This window comes from Triturus cristatus, chromosome 4_2, assembly GCF_964204655.1.
Source record: "Triturus cristatus chromosome 4_2, aTriCri1.1, whole genome shotgun sequence".
In the NCBI taxonomy this organism is placed as follows: Eukaryota; Metazoa; Chordata; class Amphibia; order Caudata; family Salamandridae; genus Triturus; species Triturus cristatus.
The window spans coordinates 335,628,466-335,654,189 of NC_140586.1; the positions used below are offsets into that span (position 1 = coordinate 335,628,466).

Consider the following 25,724-nt stretch of genomic DNA (forward strand, 5'->3'; position numbering starts at 1 on the left):
TCGAGTACTTACCTGAAAGCCGATAACTCAATTTTCTCCATAGGGTAACATTGACTGGTTTTTCCTGAAATTTCTTCTAAGTGTGGACTTTTCAAAACTTAAAATATTCACCAAAAATCAGCCGAGTAACAAAAACAATCACCTGCTCTTAAGTGAGCTCCCAGTGCTGGATCTTGGTGCCCAGCACTGACCCTGAAAAATATTCACAACCGTTCTTACCAGTAACCCAATTTTCTTCCATAGGAAACAATTGACTTTTTCTGTGAAATTTCTTCCAGTGTCGATTTCTGCAAACTTTAAATATTCTTTAAAAATCGTATAAATTGTGAAAACTTAATTACTTACCTGTTTTGGATAAAGGTTCCAGTACTGAGTCTAGTCACCCAGTACTGGATTACAAAAGTAACGAGAACATACTACACCTACAACATGAATTTTCTTCCATAGGGAATCATTGACTGTTTTCTAAGAAATATTTTCTTAGTATCAACTTTTAAAATAGCAAACTATTGTCTAAAAATCATAACAGTGACTAAGTCTACTTTTATCACTTTTTTCTAAGTACTGACCCAGGACTGAATCTAGGATCCAGTCCTGGAATCCCAAAAGTAATCCTAAAAGTAATATATTGCAAATAACTTGAAACTTCCATTGAACCCAATGCATTATTGTGTTTAAAAATTGTGTTGCCTATTGCAACCACTTGTAACTTTCTACAAAAGTCAATTGCATATTGCAAACGTATTTACATAAAGCAGCTCATTCTGAGAAAGTATATTTTAATACCTATTGTTGGTTCTAAAATAAAACAAGCATATATTTTTTATATATAAACCATTGGCCTAGAGTTCAGTTATTGAGTGTGTGAGACCATTTGCTGACTGAGTGTGTGCAACAAATGCTTTACACTGTCCTCTGATACTGCCTTACTGCTCGACCAAGCTACCACTAGAGAGTAAGGTTATATCTAACTTTAGCCTCTGCCAAACCTCTGAGGACTGTGGACTCTGTACACCCTGTACCTATTTGGAAATAGTATATACAGAGCCACTTTCTCACACGGACTGGCCCCCAGCTTTCGTTTTGGCTGCTCCCAGAGGGGAGGAGGTAATCCTCCCATCTTTCGCGCACACTGTGCCGAAGGAGCAAGCTCAGAACTTTGCAGAAGAGTGGGCACAGGTGCTTGCTCCGGCGTTATACCATACTCAGGTTGGGTGGGATAAATTGTCGCCTAGCCATGAGATTCCATTACGATCTATGCCGCAGCCGCAGCCACAACCCCAATATCCCATGCGCCGCTAAGCTAGATGTCACGTCACAGAAATCCTTGAACAATTGGAACATCAAGGTGTAATTGAAACACGTGTGTCACCCATGAATAATCCTCTTTTCACTGTAACCAAACCTGATGGGTCGTACTGCCTAGTTTTGGATTACCGGCATTTGAAATCTCATTGTCGGACCTGTGAGGTACAGAATACCCACAGTTCTGCCCTCGTTGATAGTCTTGTGAGAAAAAGGTTTAAAACCACACTTCACATCTCCAATGACTTTTATAGCCATAACCTGTCTTCTATTATTAGTCAATGGACAGCCTTTACTTCCGGCGGCAAACAGAAACAGTTTAAAAGATTAGCCTTGGGCTACAAAAACAGTCCGGGTGTCTTTGCCGCACATGTAGTCTACGTTAGAGAGCATTGACCCCGATGCGTAGTCCTATGTTGATGATATCTATCTCACAGACGAATTATGGCCACATCTGTGTCCCGTTGACCGCATCATTGTTAGGTTTGCACATAATCACACATTGCAGAGTATACAGTGTTGTTTTTGGGCTATGAACTCAACAACGAAGGTCGAGGTTTAGCACCTCACTTCCTGGAGAAGTGTGCATGTTTGCGCGCTCCAACAACTCTGAAAAAACTACAATCTTTGCTGGGTTTTCTGATTTTCGGGCGTACTTACATTCCCGAATATGCCCAGCGTATCAAGCTGCTATATGCCTTGGTACAACCAACTTTTTCCAAATCGAACTGGCTGCCAGAACATTCAGGTAACCTGCAATCTTTGCAGGCTGATCTTCTTGCTTCTAAATACCTACTGACGCGTGATAACCACACAAACCTGGTAATAAGAATTGTGCCCAGTGCAGTGGGTTTCATGTACTTAACGTTCAATGAGGGCGATACAGTCCCCATTGCTTACAAATCACACCTGTACACTTCGGCTGAAATGAGCTTTTCCACTGTCGAAAAGGTTTTGACTGCAGTGCAGATGGCGATTCTGAAAGAGAGAGCGCTGTCGCAAGGGAAACGCATGTTGGTTGTCACACCGTATCCTGCCCTAGATGCATTAACGAAAGCCAGTGTACCAAATTCTAAAGCTTTGCATCCGCGTTGGATACAATGGGCCACTTCTTTGACGTCTCCGGATGTCACTTACATCTTTGATGCCTCATTGCAGACTCCGGTGTATTTGCAGTGTGAATTTGTTCATTCAGCTCCTCTGTCTTTGTGCCCGAATGAGGATTACCATTGTGTCATTTACACGGACAGTTCGGCGCAACTGGCGACTAGTTCCAAGCATGCTTATTCGGCGGCCTGCGCAATAGTGGCAGGTACTTTTGTGAATGGTGAATTCAAGTCTGATGTCGTGCACACGCAGACATTGGGTGATTGTACCGCCCAGTTGGCAGAGCTTCGTGCTCTGGTGCTTGCACTGGAGTTTGCGGACCCTGGAGTGACTACTCTTATAGTGAGTGACTCTTTTTACTTTGTTCAGTCTTTCAATGACAATTTATTCTTTTGGTCTTAAAATAAGTATCGTGATTCCAAAGGTAGCACAATCAAGCATAAAATGCTTTGGGTTCGAGTCGCAGAACTTAAACAACGTCTGCCGCTTGTGAATGTAATTCACACTCTTTGGCACCAACGCGTAGATGTCCACGCTGTTGGCAACAGTTTAGCTGACGAGGCAGCGAAAACAGCAGTGGCAACATATCTAGAAGCAGCAGTTACAAGATCCAAAAGTAAGATTGATGATGACATCTTGGCAGCAATTGCTGCAACAGAGAAGGGTGATAATTACCCTCTGGGTTTCCCTACGAAATACTCTTATCTTTTAAGTCTTGATAAAGTTCCTTATGTGAAAATTAACGACGTTGGTGACAGATTGATTCCCAAAGCGGACTGCGGGCTTTCCTTGATAACAGCCACTCACAAAGGTATGGCTTCTGCCCATGCCGGCGTTTCTGCGACTGTTACTATCTTACAACGTTACTGGTGGCGCGGATTGTATAAACAGACTTGTGCTTATGTCGTTAATTGTGACATACGCCGGCAGATTACACCTTCGACTGCTGCGCGTCCACCTCAAACACAGTTGTACATATCCAATAAACCACTTGGGTGTGTTTATTTAGATCAATGCGGTCCTTTCTCCTCTGATACTGCGTATAAGTACATATTAGTTGCAGTGGATTCGTGCACACATTTTCAATGGGTCTGCCACAACGGAGTGCTGATGCTTGAACTGTCATCAGGGATTTGCGTGTCTTTGTGGGAATTTTTGCATGTGGTACCCTTCATTCTGACCAGGGTCCAGCGTTTGCCTCCAAGGCGTACAAGGATGCCATGAGATCTTTGGGGGTCCAAGTCAAATTTTCATCTCCATACCGGCCTGGGGGCAATAGCGTTGTGGAACGAATGAACCGTGACTTAAAGCAATCTCTGACAGCTAGGGTTTTAGGTACTGGCAGGAACTGGTTGGCCCAGTTGTATAGCGTTCAACGTGTACTAAATAATCTCCCTAGAAGGTCTCTGGGTGGGCAGACCCCATACGAAATGTTCTTTGGCATAAAGATGTTTGTCCCGGACCTTGATGGGCTAGACATGGCGGCGGCGGCCGCACCCTTTGACATACATGATAATTCTGCTGTATTACAGAATCTACAAGAGATTCGAGACAGACTTGCAAAGGAACACTTGCCCTCCACAACTGATGCTGCACTTCAGATTCCGGTAGTCAGCTGGCTACCTCGAGTTGGTGACCTGGTTCGTGAGAAGGTGGAGAACAAGGAGGAGTTCGGCCGCTCTTATTGTGCTCCAGTTCCAGAGCTTGGCATACAGGGAACAGGGAACAAGAACAGTCCTTTTACCTCCACTTCCTGGTCGCAAGGATAACAGGTAAATCTCCATTGACAATGTCAAACTACAACGAGTGGACGATTCTTCTTAGTAGGACTCCAGCGTTCTCTTGTACAGCAATGCTGAGAAATTCAGTTTTGGCTCCGGCAAATACCAACAGGCCGGACGTTGCCAGCGAGATGCATACAGTTACTAATCCTTTATGGACTCCACCGTTCCAGTTGAAGATACTGAGTATACTTATCCCACTGATGTGTCGTTGCCTGGTTTACAATGAAGTGCAGTTGACCAGTCCAGTTTTTCATTTGACACTAACTCTAACTTCCAACGCCCCATCGAAAATTTATATTTTTGCGGTTTGGTTTAAAAGACATTTTTTAATTCCCCCGTGGACTTATATTTGGCTGGTGCTCATAACTATTTTTTTGTTTATGTCAATTGGATTTGTGGTTGTATTTTTTCGTCTAGTAAATGGACACTATCTCACCGAAAGATCTACAATTCGATTAATTGATGGAACTTTGGCTCCCCACTCCTCATGAAGAGGGACCAGACTTTTGTAAATATTACTGCCTGGCCTGTGTTGGATGGGATTGTATGGGATGCTGTCAAATTTCAAATTCATAGTCCCACAGAGGTCATCAATGTCCCCAATGTACTTCGTGTTTCTATGGGGGATGTTGTGAAACAAAACATACGCTCTGATGATTGGGATGTCCAAGCCGTAGAGGCTCTTTTTTCTGATTTGAAATATTATGCTGCTTTTGATGCTGAAGATTTATATTTAGACTCCGCAAATTATGGAGAGTTGTTTTGCTACCAACACTATGGCAATCATTTCCTGCATAAAGCTAATACATTTAGAAATATCGTCAATTATACACAATGGGAACATTGTCCAGCACCAATTGAAGGCAGCTCCAGAAATCTAGAGAAAAAAATTACATATTTTACTGATTTCAGTGTATCTGACCCTGAAGCCTTTTATTTCAAAATGTCCGCTGAGTCAGCTTCCAAAGTTAGACTGACCCAAACTAAATTATTGTATTCCAAGTCCTTTATGGATGAATTGGCTATAGGGGGCTATGAGCTGTGGAAAAATACTATTGATCTTAAATCTGTTTAGGGTTCTAAAGCATGGCAGGTACAAGGTACAGAAGCTCTGCATCATGCATGCCTTATCCCAAACCACATGTTTTTGAATTCTACCATTTTTCAAACCACCTGCTTTGGATTGGCTACTTCTAAAAAAATGAATTCCCTTACTATTCCTGATCTGGGCGCTTATCCGAAATGGGATAATCACACAGAGTTGTCCCTTGATGAATTACAGTCATTCATTACTAATACATCCTTCAACATTTCCAACTTAGATCCTGAAGGATGGTTAATATGGCAGAAAAGTTCAGATTCCTGTCACACATTGTTTTCTGGGTCTATACCCCAGCTATACACAGGTTAGGGTGGACCCCCGATTTGAATCTTCCCATTCGGTTACTACCTATTCTGTAGGAAAGTTATGTCAAACCTGGCTGCAACATTCCACCTTGGCATCTTCATTTGGATAAACTTCATTTATCCAAATTGAATGACAAGGTAGATTTGAATGATTTTGTTAGAGGGCCTGTGGGTGGCAGGTCCAAAAGATGGGTGTATGCTGTTTACAACAAAGTTTGGAAATTATCTCAAATTGAAGCTGCTTCTAGATTAAAGGCTATTGATCAAGTCAATTTAGAAAAAATTTAGAAAAAGTGCTAGCTGTCATCGATAATAGCATTAACACCCTTTCTTCCAGAATTTACACGATAGATAATATTGTTTCATCTGTTGTGGATATTGTACAGGATGATATGTCTGTTTTATACCGTGGTCAAAATCAATTGCGTTCTATAATGCAGTTTGAATGGACTTTACAAACACTGAAGGCTGGGAAAGTTCCCTGATGAACAAATAATCGTTATTCCTGCCATTTAATCTGACTGATAAACAGTTCAAGTCCATGAAGGATGCAACATACTCATTATTGCATATTGAAAAGTTGGAGCCTTTACCTTTCTCTGTGGCCGAATCAAACTCAGCTGTGTGGCTTATCCATGGACTTATCCCTTTACCATTTCCATTGTGTAAGTTCAGTTCATGCATGAAACACTATGCCTTAGGCAGGTACGAACCATTGGGTATCGCTTTCCTGCATGAAGTTTGGTCACTCCCATTTACATAAAGATGCATGAGAGAGAGTAAAGAAGTTTATTTAAAAGGAGAGGAATGCACTTCCACACCCGATCACTCAGTAGTCTGTAGGAACATCCAATTGCATGGCACATGCAACGTTCAGGCACCGAATTTAGCTTGCATTCTGACGGGAAAGCCCGTGCCAGCAATTACACCCACTTTTACGTTATTAGCTAACGGTAGTTATTTGCTCTTAAATAATAAGGCATGCTGCGGGCTGCTAGTGGGGATTCCGTATACTGTAACTGTCTCACAACGCGTAGTCTGTTGTAAAAATGTCCTTTTCCCACCCCCGCATGGGAGACTAGATGTATCCATCTGGCCTTCCATCCCAACCTTGAAAGCAGAGTTCAACAAGATGAGCAGAATAAGGGCTCCATTGTCTCAAAAAAAAGTCGCCCTGACTTCCTCGCATGAAACATTTGTCCTTCACGTAGCAAACACACGCACCAAGGTGCATGCGCTTTTGAATACTGATCTCCCCCTTCATTTCGGTGCTCTGATTCATACTATATTCAATGCCTCGTCAACTGGCTTGGTGCATTTTTTCAAAGTTGTGGGTTCCTTCCAAACAATATTTGGTGTGATACCGGCATTTTTTCATTCTATTTTTTCCAGCGTCTTCGGCAGGATTCCGTTGATTCTCGCCTTGACTGCTGGTGTGCTGCTGTTGGTTTGCTTGCTCCGCAATGGCTGCACGATATGTATTACACGGCAGCCTGCCCCGGCTGCTTCAACTACGCAACCGGATGCTTGATTACCACTGGCCACTTTGAGCGTAGCCTATGGATTATCCTTCCGTTTCTCATACTTTACTTGCATGCAACCTGTTTTCCTGTCAAGAACCAGCTGGCGAGCGCTGGCAGAGAAACTGAGCCGTTCGCTCGCCGCGCCGCCAGAACTACACCTCCCATGATGCCTAGCGCGTCTCGCGAGACTACGCGATCAAGACGCATAAAGCAGGAAGTCCGCAGCGTCCCGATGTCGGAAATTCGTTCGTGGAGTCTTCATCGACCGATCCTTGTCCCAGGTCCGGTACCGAGGGTACGGTAAGGGTGCTTGCACCAACAGTCTTTTGGATTTACCGTGTGGGAGCTGACGCTCACACGGAGGCTGGCTGAAGAACCTTCAGGGTTCTAAAGGGCGAAGGAACTTTGTGGATTTAATCGGCCTGCAATTGTCGGCAGGCGGAGAGAGCGAGGCTCTCACTGTGGATTTGTTCGGCCTGCTTTGTCGGCCGGAAGGGTGGGGGCGTATTGCCTGAATCTGACCATAGCCCTATTAAACGGTCAAGTGCGACCAGAGATCGCAGACCAAAGAAACTTGTAGAGCAGTGCCATACACTGCCAGCGTTGCATGAAATACACTGAATTAAGCTACCAGTGACTGTAGCACACAAATGAAAGAGTGTGGTGAATGCTTTATGTGGGCCTGCAGTAGTTTGGATGCAACACCTTGTCATGTTGTCTAAAGGGTGTCTTCTCTGACTATCTTAACAGGGGTTTTTCCGAGTGGTAGAGGGCTACGCTCTACCCCTGTGATGCACGGTGGAGTCAAGTGGAGGGTAGGTGCTGATTCGTGCTGTAGGGCCTAATTACCCAGAGTAGGATCATGTTGTGGGGTTGATCATAGTTTGTTTCTCGTTGCTACAGAAAAACCCCCACCGCAAGCAAGGTTCGCCCACCTCTCAACCAACACTCAACTTTACTTTACTGTCGCCATCTTAGAATGGATCTTTATTTTCCTTTACAGGTATAGGGGCTGGGGATCTAGCAGGTTCAGAAAACAAGTGTTGATTCTTACATGTTTGAGGTGTTCCTTACCGGTGTGTGTTCTGTTCTTTCTCCTTACAGATCTCCCTCCCTGGCGTTCCCTTCCTTTCCTGCCCTCACTTGATCCTTCCGCTGACCTGTGCCGTTACGGCAATCAGGCTCGGTTAGATCAAGAGGTGGACCCCTCAATCATCAACCTGCTCCGGAGGACCAGTCGGCATAACATTTCCATTGACTAGATTGTCCATTCGAATGGGCTCTGGATTTGTGCCTGTCGAACACGGAGTCTCCTGCCCCGGATTATGATCGACTAATGAGTCCCTTAGTGGCTCATGAGTTGGACTGTTCTGGTATCGGGATTATGGCCTGTGGAGCGGCGCATGGAGTCCTAGGGAATAGGGATATATATGCGGCAGCATTTAACTTCTTGGCGAGAAGTTACCTTGAAGAACACGCAAGTTGTCCTCTGATAGTTCTAGAGGCTCCGGTTATCTAAGAACATGTATGTTCATTTACTTTACTTGACTGGATGGCTGACTCTTTTACTGAACATTATAATGACTTCCTCTTGGAGGCAGTTGCAACTTATTGTGCCTACACGCTGATGGATTAAATTGGCAGTTGTCCATCTTCCACACGTCCTAATCAAGATGTTTAACTTTTCTTTTTTACTCCACATTGGGCTGTATACTGCCCCTGAGGTGATGTTTTCTTTTTTCTTTCTCCCAACACATTTTTCAAACTTTCACTACCAATTATATGGCTTGGCAATACATGAACTTGATTCTGTCTCAACCGAACTTGAACTCTGCGTTCCTACATTGCTTCCCTATTCTGTTCGTGGTCAGATCAAAGGAGGGTGTAGTGAGGATGGGGTTTTATGTACACACATTGCTAAGTTAGCATAAGCGTTTTAGAAGCTAAACGCCATCTTGCCACTTTGTAGCTTTTGCACACGACACTACAGGTAGCTGTTATTACAAGTAAAGCTGCTTGCTTGTTCTTCACATGAGAACGGTCTGTTCACATCCCTAGACGTGCACCGTGACCTTAGTCTGAACACTGTGTGCAGAAGCCGTCAAGGTCAATATTGCATTTTGCATGCACGATTCAGACACTTGGAGAAAACCTTTCCAGACACAGAGCAGAGCTGTGATTCACCTGCGCTGATCTTTGAGGTATGGGGTTCCCCATTCAAACCTAGAGACCTTCTATTAGTTTATAAAACAAGCATACTAGCCAAGGGAGGGTGGTTCACAACGTATTATAGGACTTGTTTCCACATCATTTTTATTATGATTTCTCCCTTCATTTTCTATGGTATTGTAACAATGCTGATGGTTTTGTTTTTAATCATTTGCCTGCTTATATTAGCCAAAGTACTGCACCTTAGAGCACGTAGTTAAAAATAAACATTTTAAACTTTTCCGTCTCACTGATTACTCTTGTTGTGGACTGATATGAGAATAATAACGAAAAGGTGTTTCTGATTCCCACCATTCCGGAGAGTACTCTAAGTCGCATATTCTAGGTTGTCTAATCATTGGTAGCTTCGAGATGTTACGGAGAACGAATGAGACACGGATGCTAGTCGGATAGGGCAGTGGTTCCCAAAGTGTGCGCCGCGGCACTCCAGTGCGCCGTGATGAGAAGCCAGGGGCGCCGCCGCTCAGGATGTGGGTTGTGGAAATTGCAGCCGCAATTTCTCCCCCTCCTTTGTGCTGCCAGGTCATGTGATCCCAGCCCTCGCCCTCTGCATCTAAATGGCTCCATTAAGGGCTGCGCGCTCATCAGCCCCAGCGCCTTACCTGCTCCTGCTACCCCAGTGGCAAGCTGCTCATTACTGGACTCCCATTGTCCTTGCAAATAAGGCCGGCTAGGGCGAGGCCTCCCGTGCAGGGGGTCTCTGATTACAGCTAATGGGCCCAGATGAGTGTTCACTCCCCAGATCAAGGGCGCCTCTTTAATCGGACCCCCTTGGGGGGCTTGGCTAGATAGAAACATCTCTGGCTTCAGAGCAGCATAGAGTTAAACGAGGCATCCTTCGGAAATGCAGAGGTGAGCATTTTATTGTCTGACTGCAACAGCACCGAGAAATCAGTATACTCGTCCCTCACACGAATAACTTCAAGAAAGCCGTATGTTATTCTGTGATTGAAAGAACTTTGTTTTCTGATAAGAATAATCACCGAGTAACCAGCCTTTTATTCTCGGACAGAAATTCATTTACTGAGAGACGCGTCCTTCATTTGTGGTGAAACGGGAATCAGCAAGTGACCTTTTTCCTTGAAGACCAATAACTCTTTCAGAGATGGGCGTATCGTTTATTCTTCTAAGACGATTTACTTAAAAACTTTAAAACTATTATTATTATTTTTATTAGAAACTTTATGATGAGTCTCTTTGGAGTTACCTCAAAGGCAGTGAAGTGACTGCTACAGAGTTAAGATTTTTTTTTTTCATCCTGAGGCTGAAGGCAAAAATGGAGAGCCCGACAGGGACCCATCTTGACACCTGCTTTTTAGACCTGCACAGGCAGGACCCAGCCCACTTAAAACACTGGTTAGATGGGATCTGGTGAGCCATCTTGGGTTCATCAGAGCCCACCCCACGTAAACCTCTTGTAACGCCACAGAGTTCCTTGAGCCTTTCTCTAGCATTGAGATGTACTTTATAAGATCTTTGGGATTGCAAATAAAGTTTTATGATGGTGATGGCTACTCTCTGAATCCTTCATCATGTCTAGGCTTGATTCTTCATGTAGACCAGTGGTTCCCAAAGTGTGCGTCGCGGCACCCCGGTGCGCCAGTAAAAAAATGGTGGGGAGCCACGGCCAACTGCCAATTAGTTCAAGGTAGCCACAGGTCAAAATAGTTTGGGTACCACTGGGATAGGGGTTCTGGGTACTGAGGTGAGTTTTTGGTACACCACAATTCACTGAGGTCCTGGTTTCCTGTGCATAGTTCTGTGCATGAGCAGAATCCCCGCCACATTTGAGGAGGGGGTGGGTATTGTATTCTGTATCCATCTTTCCTTCTTGTCTTTGGTTCCTTTTCCTCTCGTGGTGCGGTGTTCCCGTCATCCCTGGGTCTGGGCTTTTGACTGTTTTATATAATTAGTTTCCACTTTATGATGTGGACGTGGTTTCCTTCATCTTTGGGTTGTGCACTATTTATTATTGCTGTATTTTTATGTTTATAGTTTATGTCTTGGTTTCGTTCATTCTTCTGTTCAAAAGGGAAGAGATATGTAGTATTGTTACATGATGTTTTATTCCCCATGTTTCTCTGCTCTAGCTGCTCAGCCTGTGTGTGTGTGTCTTCTGTATGGAATGTTGGTGAGTGAACCTTGAGTAGAATTCCTGGGTGACTGGATGAGGAGTGACAGTTGGTGAGAGGGGCTGAGCAGCTAGCAGGCTGCCCCTGGTGAGGCTGTTATTTATCACGTACAGGCTGCCCTACAGGACTATATATACCTGTTAATGATGACCTACCAGTTGTTAAGGACTTACTGATACTACCTGTGAATAAACCTACTTGGATTACAAGTTACAGGGTGTCATCGTTATAACAACTTTTCCCTCCCGAGCCCATTTTCCATTGTTTTTTTTTTTAGATTGGGGGGTGGGGGAAGGGTCAAGTAGCAAATTGACAGTCCCCACCATAAAAACCCCAAAAACGCTTTCATACTACTTGTAATTTCTTTTCTTTTTCAATTTACCAATGAATCCATGACCAGTAAATAAAAAATAATTTGTGCTGGGTCATTTTGTAGCTGCTCATGCAAATGTATGTGTGTATACAAAATCAGAAAGACCCTGCAGACTCCTCATAGTGCCAGACTGCTCATAGTGCTAAGTCCCTCTTCATTGCTTGGGTATGACATTACTGCATTTTGGTGGCTATTTTGGCATCTGCATTGAGCTACAAGAACAGCTGAGAATTGGTACAATAGGTGGGTAGCTTTTCAGGTTTTAGTACAGGTGGGGCAATGTATTCTGATATCGTGGGGCTGACCTTTTCTTCATGCATTACCTCTTGAAAGACTCAACAGCATGAGCTGGGTACTAAAGGGCTTCTAAAGGGCTGCCATATAGTCATCAGGTGCCAGTGCTCTTGGCGGACGCAGACTACTAATGGTTTTAAGAGTCTACCTGGCTTATTTCCCTGCTTGAAAATAAGGCTAATTCAATTTAGCCATAAGGTGATTCACATGTCCATATTCATTGCTCTTATCTGCCCCTTTATGCAGATTACTGCTTCCCATAATTTTTTGGACGGTCTACACTTGTGTCCATTTTCTGTGACACACCTAAAACCCTCCCTCCCAATAGCTCCTTAACTCAGGAAAGCTTTCCTTATTTTCTTTAACTGTGCTGCCTCCAATAAGAATCTACAGCTCAATATTACACGCTCAATATTACCCAAGGTCCATCCAGTCACTGTGGTAGTCTCCTCCTAGTCATTATGTGCTAGATGTCTCGAGTTATATTCTGAACTTCTTGAAACAGTCTCTTATCCAGGAGCTAGTAATCTGTTTGGGCATTGCTCCTGTGAGCCACTGAGTAATGCGCTTCTAGTATCTTATACATTTAAATACAGGTCATCATTATAATAGAGGGAAAGCAAATGGTCTGCCTACTCCACATCATGCAGAACATTTTTTGAGGCCTGCAATTGGTCTTCGGTAAAACTGGTTTTAATGTCGTGCCACTGTCTGGGATTTCTCCCACACCAGTAGTTGAACGTTTGTTATCTTTAAACATAGTGTTGACTGCGTTTGAGCTGAAAACGTTTCCAGATCCAAATTTGGCATTGGGGTCTGATCCAAAATCGACACATCAGGAGCGGAGCCAGGCATTCAAAGTTGGAACCAGTGTGCCATGCAACACAGGTGTTGAGGTTTTATCTGGCACTGGTGGTCGAGCAGGGACCAGAGTAGGTCCCACTAGGAGAGGCCTGACTGGGGACCATGGCAGATCCATGGGGCCCCAAAGGAGCTCCAGAGAGACCCGGAATCATTCCAAACAGCTACAACATGGACAAGTCGGGCAAACTGGAACCAGAATAGGAACAGGCTCTAAATCGCACATGGAGTAGGGGTTTAGATCCTTCAAGTACAGACTGCGCAACTTCTTGATGGAGTGGGAGTGACGGCAGCAGCAATAACGTTTGGACTTATGTCTATGGTACAACCGGTCTTTCATTTTACCTCAGGACAGAGACCTGGAGCACGCCTGGGCCCAAAACAGGGGTGTGATCTACCTTGTTGCTTGTGCTCAGTGACGTACAGATTTGCCTTGTGCTCTGTAATAGCCTTCGGGTGCATCAAGGACAGTATCATACTGGGACCTTAAACACCACAGACAGATGTCAAGTAGGTCCACGACTGAAATCTGTTTCATGCAGTTGGGGCACAGTTTGAAGACTGTAGTATAGTAATTTATAGTCTGGTACATGGTCATACAAAAATTAATTTTGTGAAAAAAAAAAAAATGAAAAGAAAAAAAAAAAAAAAAAAAAAACACACAAAAGTGCACGAGTGGCACTGTAAATCCAAATTGAAGGAAGCAAGAAAAAAAGGAACTAACATTCGTGCGCAGGGGTGGCGCCTATATATGGATCCCTGCCATCACTTCTGGAGTCTGTGCAAGGCTATCACAAGTTATGACCTTGGCCAAATGTTGATGCGTGGGAGCAACTGTTGAAATGTTCAGGATCCACTCTTGAACTTGGGCAGAATACAAATGTTGGGGAATGTTAGAAGTGTTCATCAGCACATCTGTGCCTTGCCAAAAAGCAACAGTGAGCTACTGTCATTATCCTGTGCTTCAAACTAAAGTAGTGCAAATATCAGCTTCTGGTAGAGGTTTTGGGAGAACCTGAGCAAGGAGAGATGATGCACAAAAACTATAACAAGAAAATTTGTAGAAGATATAATGTACTATGGTTTACCTGCACAGCAATACTTTGCTTTCCTGCATCCGGGACTTTATCAAGGCCATTCCTTTTCATATCGTTCTTCCGCTTGTTGTCTTTTTTGACATCATTCTTGTTGATGGGTCCATTCAGTCCTTTTCCAAAGTCCCTGCCATTTTTGCACAACTCCCGTGAGGGGAAATTACGCGCTGGCTCACGATTCACCTCCCTAGGTTTAATGTTCTCCTTAAAGGTGACCATGGGCTTCTCTGACATTTCACAGCTGGTACCCTGGGGTCGACCTGCGGATAGCACAGATTTAAGTCCTGCGCTGCCATCAGTGGAAAAAGACTCAAGGGGGGAAGCTTCACGAAGGACAATGGTGTCTTTCAAGTCATTTGGCTCATCCATGTTTAATTCTGGGATATCCGTAACAAAAAATAGCTTTCCTCCGTTGTTCTGACACTGAATTAACCTAAAGAAAGGAACATATACAAAAGGTTAGTGGAAGCGTCAGAAAAGTGCATGGGAACTAACTGCCTATAAGCACACAATTGGCGCTTCATCAAAACAAATCATTTTGCCAAACTACAATGCTAAATTTACCTACACAGTTTATATCATAGTCATTTGGAATTAAAACACACAAAATAGTTCCTGAACATCTCAATAACAATTATTTACCCTCAATAAAAAGCACCCATGTCAGAAGAACACTATTAGCTGTAGACCAACAATGGACTGCTAAGGGTCGATCTGCCATGAATGCCGGGATTCCAAAGCTCTGGCATCACAATGTTCCATGTACTAGCTATAGCTCTGTGCACCTTAGTGCCTAATTTTGCTAAAGAGAAGATGTGCTGTTCGTTTACAGAGGAAAAATCCCTCCTCAGTACAATTAGGGGAGTTGAGCAAAAACTGCTCTTCTGAAAATGTTACCAGGGAATGGGTCAAAGTTTTTCGAGAGTTGTGGTCCAACAGTAGATTTTCAGCTCGGGTGGGAAAGATCGTACTTCCAAGAACTTGTTCAGTATGCTTCTAGCTACTTCATTGTAAGAAAGCGCCCTCTATTTGCATGGCTGCCCCTACTTTTTGCTAAACTGCTGATGTACTTTGAGTGTACCCAGGGCTTATGTTCTTTCCCTAAAACTGCATTGAAAACAAAACCCAATTGCCACTCTCTGGCCACAGGTCAGCCCCTTGTAAGGGACACCACAGGTACCAAGGGCACTGTGGCATGGGAAGGCATCTAAGGGCTGCAGCACTTATTGTGCCACCCTTAGAGGCCCTGTACCTCTACATACAAACGGTCTCTGCAGGCTGTGTGTTTTGGTGCAGAACAAAATGAAGAGTCGACATGGCACACATCCTTGTGTGCCATGCCTACAACCTACTGCCCTGGCATAGGTCAGCCACCCCTCTAGCTGGGTGCACTATACCAGTGGTGAGGGTACAGGTGCTTGAGTCCTGTATCCCTACAGTGTCTAGACCAATTCTTGGACTGTGTAAGTGCAGTAATGCCATTAAGAGTATATGGTGCTGGGAGTTTGTCATTACGAACTCCACAGCACCACAATGGCTTTGCTGAACACTGGGAAGTTTGGTATCAAAATTCTCAGCACATGCCAGAGTAGGATTTAATGAAAAATGTACATAGAGGGCATTTTAGAGATTCCCCCCTGAAAAACGGGTAGCGTCTAGTGGGTTCCCCGACTGGTACACACCAGCCAGCCACCACAAGACCGGTTTCTGTACCCCTAGGATGGGAGCCCTCGCTCACCGAGCCCAGAAAATGCCTCCCCTGGGCGGAGGTGGTCACACCTCCCCCGGCCCAGGAAGAGCCATCTATGTCAGGGGAGCTTCAAAGGCCCTGCCGCCTTTGTAATGCTACTCCCAGCCTCTCCTGCTATCAGGAGCAGGCCCCCTTCCTGTCTACCCTCCTTTTCGGCAGGAAGACAGGCAGGAAAAATTAGCACAGTCCTGATGGTGTGCCCACCTCTGCCACCCCTCAGGTGGGGGAGGCGAGGGGAAGCCCACTCTTCAGTGCCCACCGTCTTGCAGATGGCAGGCACTCTCCAATCAGGGTTAGGGATTGTCCCCAATCACCCACGCGGGGTGAGAACACAAAGGGTGTAGTCACCCAAAGGTCAGAAGCCCATCGGCTACTAACCTAGAGACCCCTAAAACGCCCCCTAAATGCAGTATTTAGGGGGCAGCCCTGAAACCAAAAAGGCAGATACCCGCAACCTACAAAGAAGGATGAAAGAAGACGCCCAGCAGAGGAGACTGCAGAGAACCGACTTGGCCCCAGCCCTACCAGCCAGTCTGCAGTTTCCAGAGATCCCACACCAAAAGTAACCTTGTCCAGCAGCCAGCAACCTCCATAACCCTGGGAGGACTGACTGCCTTCCACAAAGACCGGATCTCCTGTGAACAGCAGCTCTATTCAAAAGAAACTCCCAAGACAGACTGAGCCTGCTGAGGACAAAGAAACCAGACGCCTGGAACCACCACTGCCCGTGTCGCCTACGGCCCGAGTTAAAGTGGCCCACCGGTCCCAGCGAGTTCCCCCAGCACTCCAGAGTCCAAGCCCACCGTGGGTTGACCCCTCCAGGACTCCCCGACGTCACCTGCAGCCTCTGCACGGAGATCCCTCCATTCCAACCGCAAGTGGCCCAGTAAGGTGAAATCCAACCTCAAAAGACACCCCTGTATCCAGCCACCCTGCGTCCTAGATGGAAAGAACCTGAGGTGCATCCTGAGCCCCCCAACTTACCTGCCCAGCTGTTGGTTCCTCCCAGAAGTCTTCCTGGACCGAGCCTGCAGCTAAAAACCAAAACTGAGATTCCCCATAGATAACAGGGCACCCGACGCCAAAACAGCACCCTACACCCGGCCGCTCCTGTGCTGCTATGGGTGCGCCTTTTGTGCTAAACTGGATCCCCTTTGCCATGAGCTAAACCCTAGGAGCTTTGTTCCCACAACCTACACAACCTTGTGGCGTGCTCGTGAGCAGCCACCAACCGGAGGCCCCCGATCCCCCATTGGGCCTCAGCACTCTGCACCCGGCAGCCCTAGTGCCGCTGACGGTGTTTATGGAGTGCATCCTTGACCCTGCGGGGAACCCTTATTCTAACCTCAGAAACTCAACCCAAAAGACCAATTACTTACCTGTTATCTGATAAGTTTATTTCTCTCCATAGGAATACATTGCCTGTTTTTCTCTGGAAAATTTTCTAAGTGTGGAGTTGATTTGTATGGAAACTTGAAAAATTACAATTGAGCAAAACTGATTTTACTTAGGTTTTCTCTAGGAAATGTCCCAGTGTGTATCTAGGTATATCACACTAAGTAGAAAACATAACTTAAAAAGTAATCTATAAAGTAATCTGTACAGTATTTCAATACCTTGACTTACCTGTATTTTAAACAACTGCATTTGAACTTGCATTCACTTGTAAACACTGCATAATATTTGGTATATTTTGCAAAGCATTTATTTCACTTACCTGTGCCAGGCTTGGCTCTAGAAATAAAATAACTATTTTTATACAAACAAAATTGGTCTGAGTTCAGTCTTCGAGTGTGTTACCTCATTTGCTGATTGAGTGTACAACAAATGCTTAACTCTACCCTGTGATAAAGTCTTCCGGCTCGCCTACACTTCCACAAATAGAGTAAGGTGCTACCTACTTTTACCTCTGCCTACCTTTGGGGTTCCACTGGACTCTGCACACTATACCTAATTTTGGTATAGTATATACAGAACAAGCTTCCTACAGTAAACAAATGCAAATCGGTGGCTGAGAGACAACCTGCTAACATTTCTATTGCTTGCAAGTGCTAGATTTCGCTCAATGGTCCTATATCCAACGGTATCAAAAAGGGCTTGATTGACATTGACAGTCAGATCCGTACTTTTTTGCAGTTTTTCATCTTGCCAGGTGCCCTAAAATTGGGCAAGGGATTCTGATGTGGGAAATAGGCCCAACTGTGGTCCTGAGTCAACCATGGGTAAGAGTGGACAATTCAACAGCCTGAACATCTGAGTTCCCTACACTTTAGGCCCAAAAAAAAGCATCACTGCCAAAAAAGGTATCCAAAAGCCCAACACCCAAACAAGGACCGCTACCAACCAATGAAGGTTTTCTTGAAAATCTGTTTGAATCAAAGTTACCCTGGCTATAGTGACTGGTGTCAGGTAAAGGGACAGGCTCTGTCAAATGTACATCAAACACACAAACGGTGATGAAAGGAATGCTTGCAAAAAGTCTAACTACTGGCAATCGCTCGGGTTGCATTCCAACCCATAATTCTTTTGCTCACCATGCCAACTCAGTTTGGACCCAGTCATAAGCAAATAGGTTCTTGTCCCTGCTCCAAAAGGAACAGTCCAGCTTGAACTGCCAGGCCAGAACCTCCCTCAACTGGAACACAAACAATCTAAGACTGGTTTTAATCTTATTGGGGCTCATCAGTTGGGTGCAGCTTGGTTCCGGTGGCTGGGAAAAATGTACTCCAAAGTGTTCATATTTTTTAATGGGACAGATGAAAATAGAAGACCAGCTCCTTCTACGGATCCAAATTGTGTTCCTTTTAGGTTTTGGAACATGTATCTTGAAATTCAGTCGCTGTGCTCTGGGGAACTCAGCGTAGGTACTGGTAACACCACTTCCCAATTGAAACTGCTGTACCTAGGGTAAGATTTGACAGACTTGACAGTCAATATCTTGGTAACCGCAGAGTCAAGAAGGATGGTTCAAATAGGTAAGGAATAGAGGCAAGATCTTCAACAGAGCACAACCAGCTCTCTTATGGGAGCATGAGTATTGAATGCCTGATGATCCTGCTGGACCATAGCATAGGGGTAAGGAAAAGGATACACAATATCTAAATGTTGTAATAAGGATCGTAGAGGGTCTCCCTCGCAAAATAAGAGCAGCAATACAGCCACATGCCCCACGTGAAGTTCTTCCTCTTTTCCAGGTATACTATGAAGACCTCTGGGAAACATGAGGCCACACAGATGTGATCCCTACAGATGTTCCAGTCAGCTGGGCCTTGTGCTATTTTCTGGGGTGAAGCTTGCTGCTCCTATTAGCTGCAGCACAGTTCAATGGACAGGTAGGTAAGTTCTGGATGGCTCCATAGATCACAAAAGCAAGGCAACTTTGCAGGCTTCTTACACTTGTGATCAGTCTTGACAGATTGGTAACTAAGCAGAGTTTCACCTTCTGGTCCCATGTCTTCTGCCCTACACTGCTGTGCACGTCTCATCCAAGTCTAAATGATGACTAATAACTGCCCGAAAAGAGGCTCAATAGTAATACACCTGTGGTGGTGAAGGCAGGAAACGAATAGTTTCTTACCTGTCGGTGTAGTTTTGCAGCTTGAAGTTCTTTCTGGATTCACTATGCTATGCATTATTCCGCGATCTGGTTGTTGGGTCCGGATTCATAGTCTTTCTTTTGTTTTTTGTAGCCCAGGTGGGCGTTGACGTCTCACCATTTGGTGTACTTCTCGTGACGTCGGCGTGCTTCCTACGGAAGTCCCACCTTTGGGGCGCCATCTTCGTTTTTTTTTCCCTTCCTCTCTCTTTTTTTTTTTTAACCCTAGGCGTTAAGTAATTTTCTTAAATATATCCTTTCAGTATTATCTTGTTATTTCAGTCTTTGTCCTTCCACCCTTTTTCTCCTGCCTCATCTTCCTGGCGGAGGTGGGTGGGTGCGCTAGTGAATCCAGAAAGATCTTCAAGCTGCAAAACTACACCGACAGGTAAACTATTCGTTTTGCAGCGTGAATCTTTCTGGATTCACTATGCTGTGCATAGATTTTGTAGCGGTTTGTTATCTCTGTGGCGGCTGGGTGGAAGATGAGCGTTGGTCGTTGAATATATGTTGGAGCACCTTCTGTCCTACTTGTGCTTCCTTGTTCATCTGTATATCCACGCAGTAGTGCTTGGTGAACGTGTGCACCGAAGCCCATGTTGCCGCCAGGCATATGTCTTGAATGGGTGTATTTGCCAGAAAGGCAATTGTTGCTCCCTTCTTCCTTGTGGAGTGGGCCCGTGGCCCCTCGGATAGTTCTTGCCCCGCCTGTTTGTGGCAGAATTGTATTGTTAGTGCAATCCATCGTGCGATGGTGCTTTTTGTCACTGGTCTACCCAGGAAGCTCGTTGCGAAGGACACAAAAAACTGCTTGGTTTTCCTGTGTTCTTTGGTCCTCTCGATGTAGTGCATCACCGCCCTTCTAGCGTCTAGAGTGTGCAGTGCCCTCTCAGCGCTTGTTGCTGGGTTCTGAAAGAAACTTGGTATTTGAATTGTTTGATTTATATGGAATGCTGACACCACCTTTGGCATGAAGTGTAGGTCCGTTCTCATTACGACTTTGTCCTTGTGATTCTGGATGTAGGGCTCTTGCAGCGTTAGCACTTGCAGCTCGCTTACTCTGCGCAGTGAGGTTATTGCCACCAGAAAGGCTGTCTTCATTGTTAGCATTTGAAGGGAGGCCTTGTGAATGGGCTCAAAGGGCGCCTTCATAAGTTCCGTCAGGACTATGTTGAGGTTCCATGCCGGAGGCGGCATCCTCTTTGGTGGGGCTATTCTTTTTGCCCCTTCCAGGAATCTCTTTACTACCCGTGACGTAAAGAAGCTTCCTCCTGTCTCACCTATTGTGTAAGCTACGATCGCCGCTAGGTGGACCCTCAGCGAGGATGAGCATAGTTTCGCCTTTAGAAGGTGTGTGAGGTATCTAAGCACCGTTGATTCCTTTGTCAATTTATTTTGCAGTTTATTTTTGCTGCACCACATTGTGAACCTTTTCCACTTGTCCCCATAACATTTTCGTGTTGTTGGTCTCCTTGCCTCCCGCAGCACTCGCATAGTGCTTGGAGGTAGATTACAGGTGTGCGAACTCTATGTCCTCAGGAGCCAAGCTGCCAGTCCGAGGCTCTCTGGCTCTGGGTGCAGAACCTCTCCGTTCTGCATGGAGAGCAAGTCCTTTCTTTTTGCAAATTTGTGTGGAGGTCCCTGTGCCATCTCCACTATTTGTGAGTACCATGTCTGTCTTGCCCGCTGTGGTGCCACCAGGATCATTGTCATGTTGCTGGTCTTGCACTTGTTGAGTACCCTGTGCATCAGTGGTATGGTGGAAAGGCGTATGCAAATGTCCTTGATCAACTTATCCATAGGGCATTCCCCTGGGATTGTTTTTCTGGTTGTCTGGATGCGAAGTTTCGGCATTTTGCATTCAGGTGTGTTGCAAACAGGTCTATTGTCGGTGTACCCCACCTTTTGAATAGCCTTTGCGTTTCCTGTCCATTGAGCTCCCACTCGTGGGATGCCGAGGTCTGCCTGCTGAGCCAATCGGCTCCCACATTGTCCTTCCCTGGTAGGTGTATCGCCAGCAGGTCTATTTTGAGTGGGATGGCCCATCTCCAAATCTCTTGTGCCAGAGTGGAAAGGGGAAACGATTGTGTTCCTCCCTGCTTGTTGATGTAGAACATTGTGGTAGTATTGTCCGTCTGTATCAACACTTTGGTTGTATAGCTGCCTCTGGAAGGCCTTCAGGGCTAGCAGTACGGTCATCAATTCCAGGTAGTTGATGTGTCTGACCGCATCTGCTGGAGTCCACAGACCCCTCACTCTGACCTTGTTCATGTGCGCTCCCCATCCTATCTGGGATGCGTCTGTGGTAATGGTCACAGTTGGGCATGGTGGTGTCAAGGGCTTTCCTATAGTTATGTTCTCCCTGTTCCACCATGCTATCTCCTCTTGCACTGCGTGCGTAACAACCACTAGATCCTCCCAACTTCCGTTTGCTTGTGACCATTGTTGTTGCAGCCATTCCTGGAACGGTCTCATGTGAAGCCGTACATTGGGGACTAGGTGGATGCATGACGCCATCATCCCCATGATCTTGCTCGCTGTTCTCAATGTCAGAGCTTGCCCCTTCTGGTAGAGGCGCGTCTCCTTCAGTAGGGCTATTGTTCTCTTCTCACTGGGCATCACCGATCTGTCTCTGGTGTTGATCTGTGCCCCCAGGAATATCTTCACCTGCTCTGGGTTCATTGATGATTTCCCCCAGTGTATTGAGAACCCCAGGTTCATTAGTGTCCTTGTGACCCGCTGTGCGTGTTCCTCGCATTTCTCGCGCAAACTTGCTTTTATTAGCCAGTCGTCGAGGTAAGGGTACACATGAATCCCTTCCCTCCGCAGGTACGCTGCTACCGCTGTAAGGTATTTTGGGAAGACCCTGGTGCGGACTTCAGCCCGAATGCCAGGGTTGTGAATTGGTAGTGATCCATGTTGATTGTGAACCTTAACAGTTTTTTGTGCTGCCTGTTCATTGGGATGTGCAGGTAGGCGTCCTTGAGATCCACTGTGGACATTAAGTCCCCGTCTCCCATCTGTGCGAGTAGTTCTTGTAGGGACGTAATTTTGAATTTTTTCGTCCTTACGTACTTGTTTAGGAACCATAGATCCAGGATGGGTCTTAGTGTTTCGTCCACCTTTGGTACCAGGAAGTAGTTTGAGTACACTCCCTTGTTCCTCTCCTTGAAAGGTACTGGTTCTACGGCCTCCTTTTGGAGCAACTGTAGTGCCTCCTATGCGAGTTGTGCTAGTGCCTGTCTCGAGTGTTCCCTTCTTTTTGGTTTTCTGTTTGGAGGGCTCCTTTCCAACTCTATGCAGTATCCGTACTGAATGATGTTGAGTATCCATTTGTCTGTAGTAATTTTTTGCCATTCCCGGAGGAAAAGCCTCAGTCTTCCGCCTACTGGTGTTGCATGCTCGTGGGCGTTTGGTTTGTGTACCCCCTCCATTTTGTTCCTTTTCTGCTCCACCCTCGGAGGTATATTGTGGGTGAGCCATCTTCTTTGTGCAAAGTCACTTTGAGGTGGGTTGGTCTCCCCCCTCTTCTTTGTCCTCGTCCGTTCCCCCTACCGCGAAAGGACTGGCCTCTAGGCTGGTACTGCCAGTTTTGTTTCTGCTGCCCCTGTTGGCCGTGGCTCTCGCCTTGCTGGCCTTGCTGGAAACTTTGGTGAGACGTTCCCGGCTGGTTACCTCCCCTTCCGAAAGGTCTCCGAGTCGGGGTACCTCTTCGCATCCCCCTGAATTGCAGGGCCCCCATGGACGTTGCCGTCTCATTCTCTTTCTTGAGTTGGGTGAGCTTCTCGTCCACAGGTGCCCCGAACAGCGTCTCTCCGTTGAAAGGGGTATTCAGTATATTATTCTGGACCTCTTGTTTGAATCCTGAGCCAGGCCTGCCTCCTTTCAGTGATTCCTATTGCCATCAGTCTGCTTGAAGTCTCTGCCCCATCTAATGCCGTCTTAAGGCATGAGTTAGCTATATTCTTCCCCTCTTCCACTAGATGGGAAGCCCTCTGTTGGTATTGTTCGGGTAGATGTTTGATTAGGTCCCCCATCTCGTCCCAATGTTGGTACTGGTGCCTGTTCAGTAGCACATTTGAGTTCGCCATGCGCCAGTGCATTGAGGCGTTCCTCTCTATATTCCTTCCAGTGAGGTCTATCCTTCTGCTCTCCTTGTCAGGAGGTGGCCCCGAGGTCACCGGGACATTGGCCCTTTTTCTGGCCGTTGATGCAATAATGGAGTCAGCAGTGACCGATCCCTTGATATATGGCGGGTCCTGTGAGGAGTGTTTATATTTCTTTTCTGTTCTGGGCGTGATGGATCGGCATGTTGCTGGGTCCTTGAACGCCTCTTTCCCTTGGTGCATCACACTTTGGAGCATAGGCAGGAACTGGCTCCTAGTTTGGATGGGTAGCAGTGTTTCGAGTAGAAAATCTGCCTTCGGTTTCTCTTCCTCTAGTTTCACGCCAAAAGCTGCAGCAGTGCTTTTGATGACCATGTTGTACGCCCCAATATCATCTGGCGGCGAAGGCCTCGAAGGATATGTCTCTACGGGCTCTTCTGGGTTTTCGGCGTCTAGGTCCTGCCATTCCAGCTCTTGCGTCGTCGACGGTGCCGAGCCGTAGATCGACTGCTCCTCCTCCTCTTCTTCTTCTCCCTCATAATAGAGATCTCCTTCCCCCTTCCTCGGGAGCTTTCGACTGCTCTTCGGCGTCAACTTCGACGAGAACCGTCGCCGGGATTGTGAATCTCTTCATCTTTTCATCGAACTCCTTCTTCCTCTAAAGGATGCTCTCCATCTCCGCCTCGAGCCTTCTCTTTTTCTTCTCCATTTCGGAGGCATGATCGGCGTCGAGCGCTGGTCTTTTTGACGGAGCTTACGTCTACGCGGCCTTGACTTTCGAAGTCGAACGCCCCACCTCGTGGGCCTGTTTCGACGAACCTGGTTTTTCGGCGGCCTTCGGCACCTGGGAGTCCTTCTCGAAGGATCCGCTGGGCCTTTCGTCCTTGGATCCACTCGCGGTCGTCGAAATTTTCGGCGCCGGTGTTCCTTTCGAGGACTCTGGTTTTTTCGAGTCAGTGTCTGGTTTTCGGGGCCCTTTCGGGGTCTTTGTGTTCGACGTCTCTCCTACCTTGTCAGACGTTTTCTTATCGGTCTCTGCGATCGTGAAGTCATCAGGTCCCTCGGCGATGTTGTCTTCATCGTCGGTGGAGAGGCCCAGGTCGTACAGAGACGGGGCCTTACCCTTGCCTTCCATGTTGAAGTTGGCTCTTCTCTGCCTCTCTCCCACCCGAAGGATCTTCGGCGTGAAGGCGGAGCAGGCGTTGCAGTCCTTGCTTTCGTGGTCGATAGGCAGGCAAAGGTTGCAGACCGGATGTTGGTCCTTCTGCGCGTATTTGTGGTGGGAGTTACGGCGTGTTTTGTTCATTCCTGCGCTCAGAGTCCCTGAGTGCGCATTCTCCGTTGGACGTCGAAGATTTCGATGTTCTCTTCCTTCTTCGTCGTCCCGGCTCTATGTTCTTCCTCTCTGTAGTCTTCGCTTAACTTCCCTTCTATGAAACTCGTGCTCTTCTTCTTTCTTCGTTCAAACTGTGGAGCTTCTCGTTGACGATCCAGACCCAACAGCGGAAAAAAGAATCTGAAGATGGCGCCCCAAAGGTGGGACTTCCGCAGGAAGCACGCCGACGTCACGAGAGGTACACCAAATGGTGGGACGCCGACACCCACCTGGACTACACCAAAAAAAAAAAAAAAGAAAGACTACGAATCCGGACCCAACCACCAGATCGCGGAATAATGCACAGCATAGTGAATCCAGAAAGATTCACGCTGCAAAACTGGAGCCAAGCAGAGGGTCTGCAACATTCATAAGTCCCCATACTACTACAATCCAGCACCTTTCCCTGATCCTGGTCCCATTTAACAGGCTTCTGAACAAAGAGCTCTCAGACTAGATTGGACTGGTTTTGGGTCAGATATGTACCAGCCTCTCACAGCCGCATAGCCGGATCTGTCCCTACTGCAGAGGGATACTGTATCAATACAGGAAATCCGAGATGGTTAGGTTTTAGTAAGGCCAGGGAAACCACATGGTGAGCAAAGGAATAGAGAGATGACATATCCTTGAGCTACATAACACACACAGGGAATGGACACCCTTCACAAAGGAGCCATTATCTTGACTGACAAGCAAAGAGGGACACCAGCTTGATCACACCACCTGAATCACTCACACACTTCCTCAGACACATGAAAAGCTGATACTGCCATTTATGAGGGCTTGCCA

The 25,724-nt window shown here is 46.2% G+C and overlaps 1 protein-coding gene across 5 annotated transcripts in view; it reads right to left on the reverse strand.

The window, feature by feature from the left end:
* SMG7 (SMG7 nonsense mediated mRNA decay factor) overlaps positions 1-25,724 on the reverse strand; it is a 596,979-nt gene that overhangs the window by 284,808 nt on the left and 286,447 nt on the right. For all 5 annotated transcript variants that reach the window (XM_085601728.1, XM_085601725.1, XM_085601727.1 and 2 more), the window contains one exon: positions 14,104-14,542. In XM_085601728.1, coding sequence (XP_085457854.1) covers positions 14,104-14,542 — 439 coding nt within the window. The remainder of the gene's footprint in view (positions 1-14,103; positions 14,543-25,724) is intronic.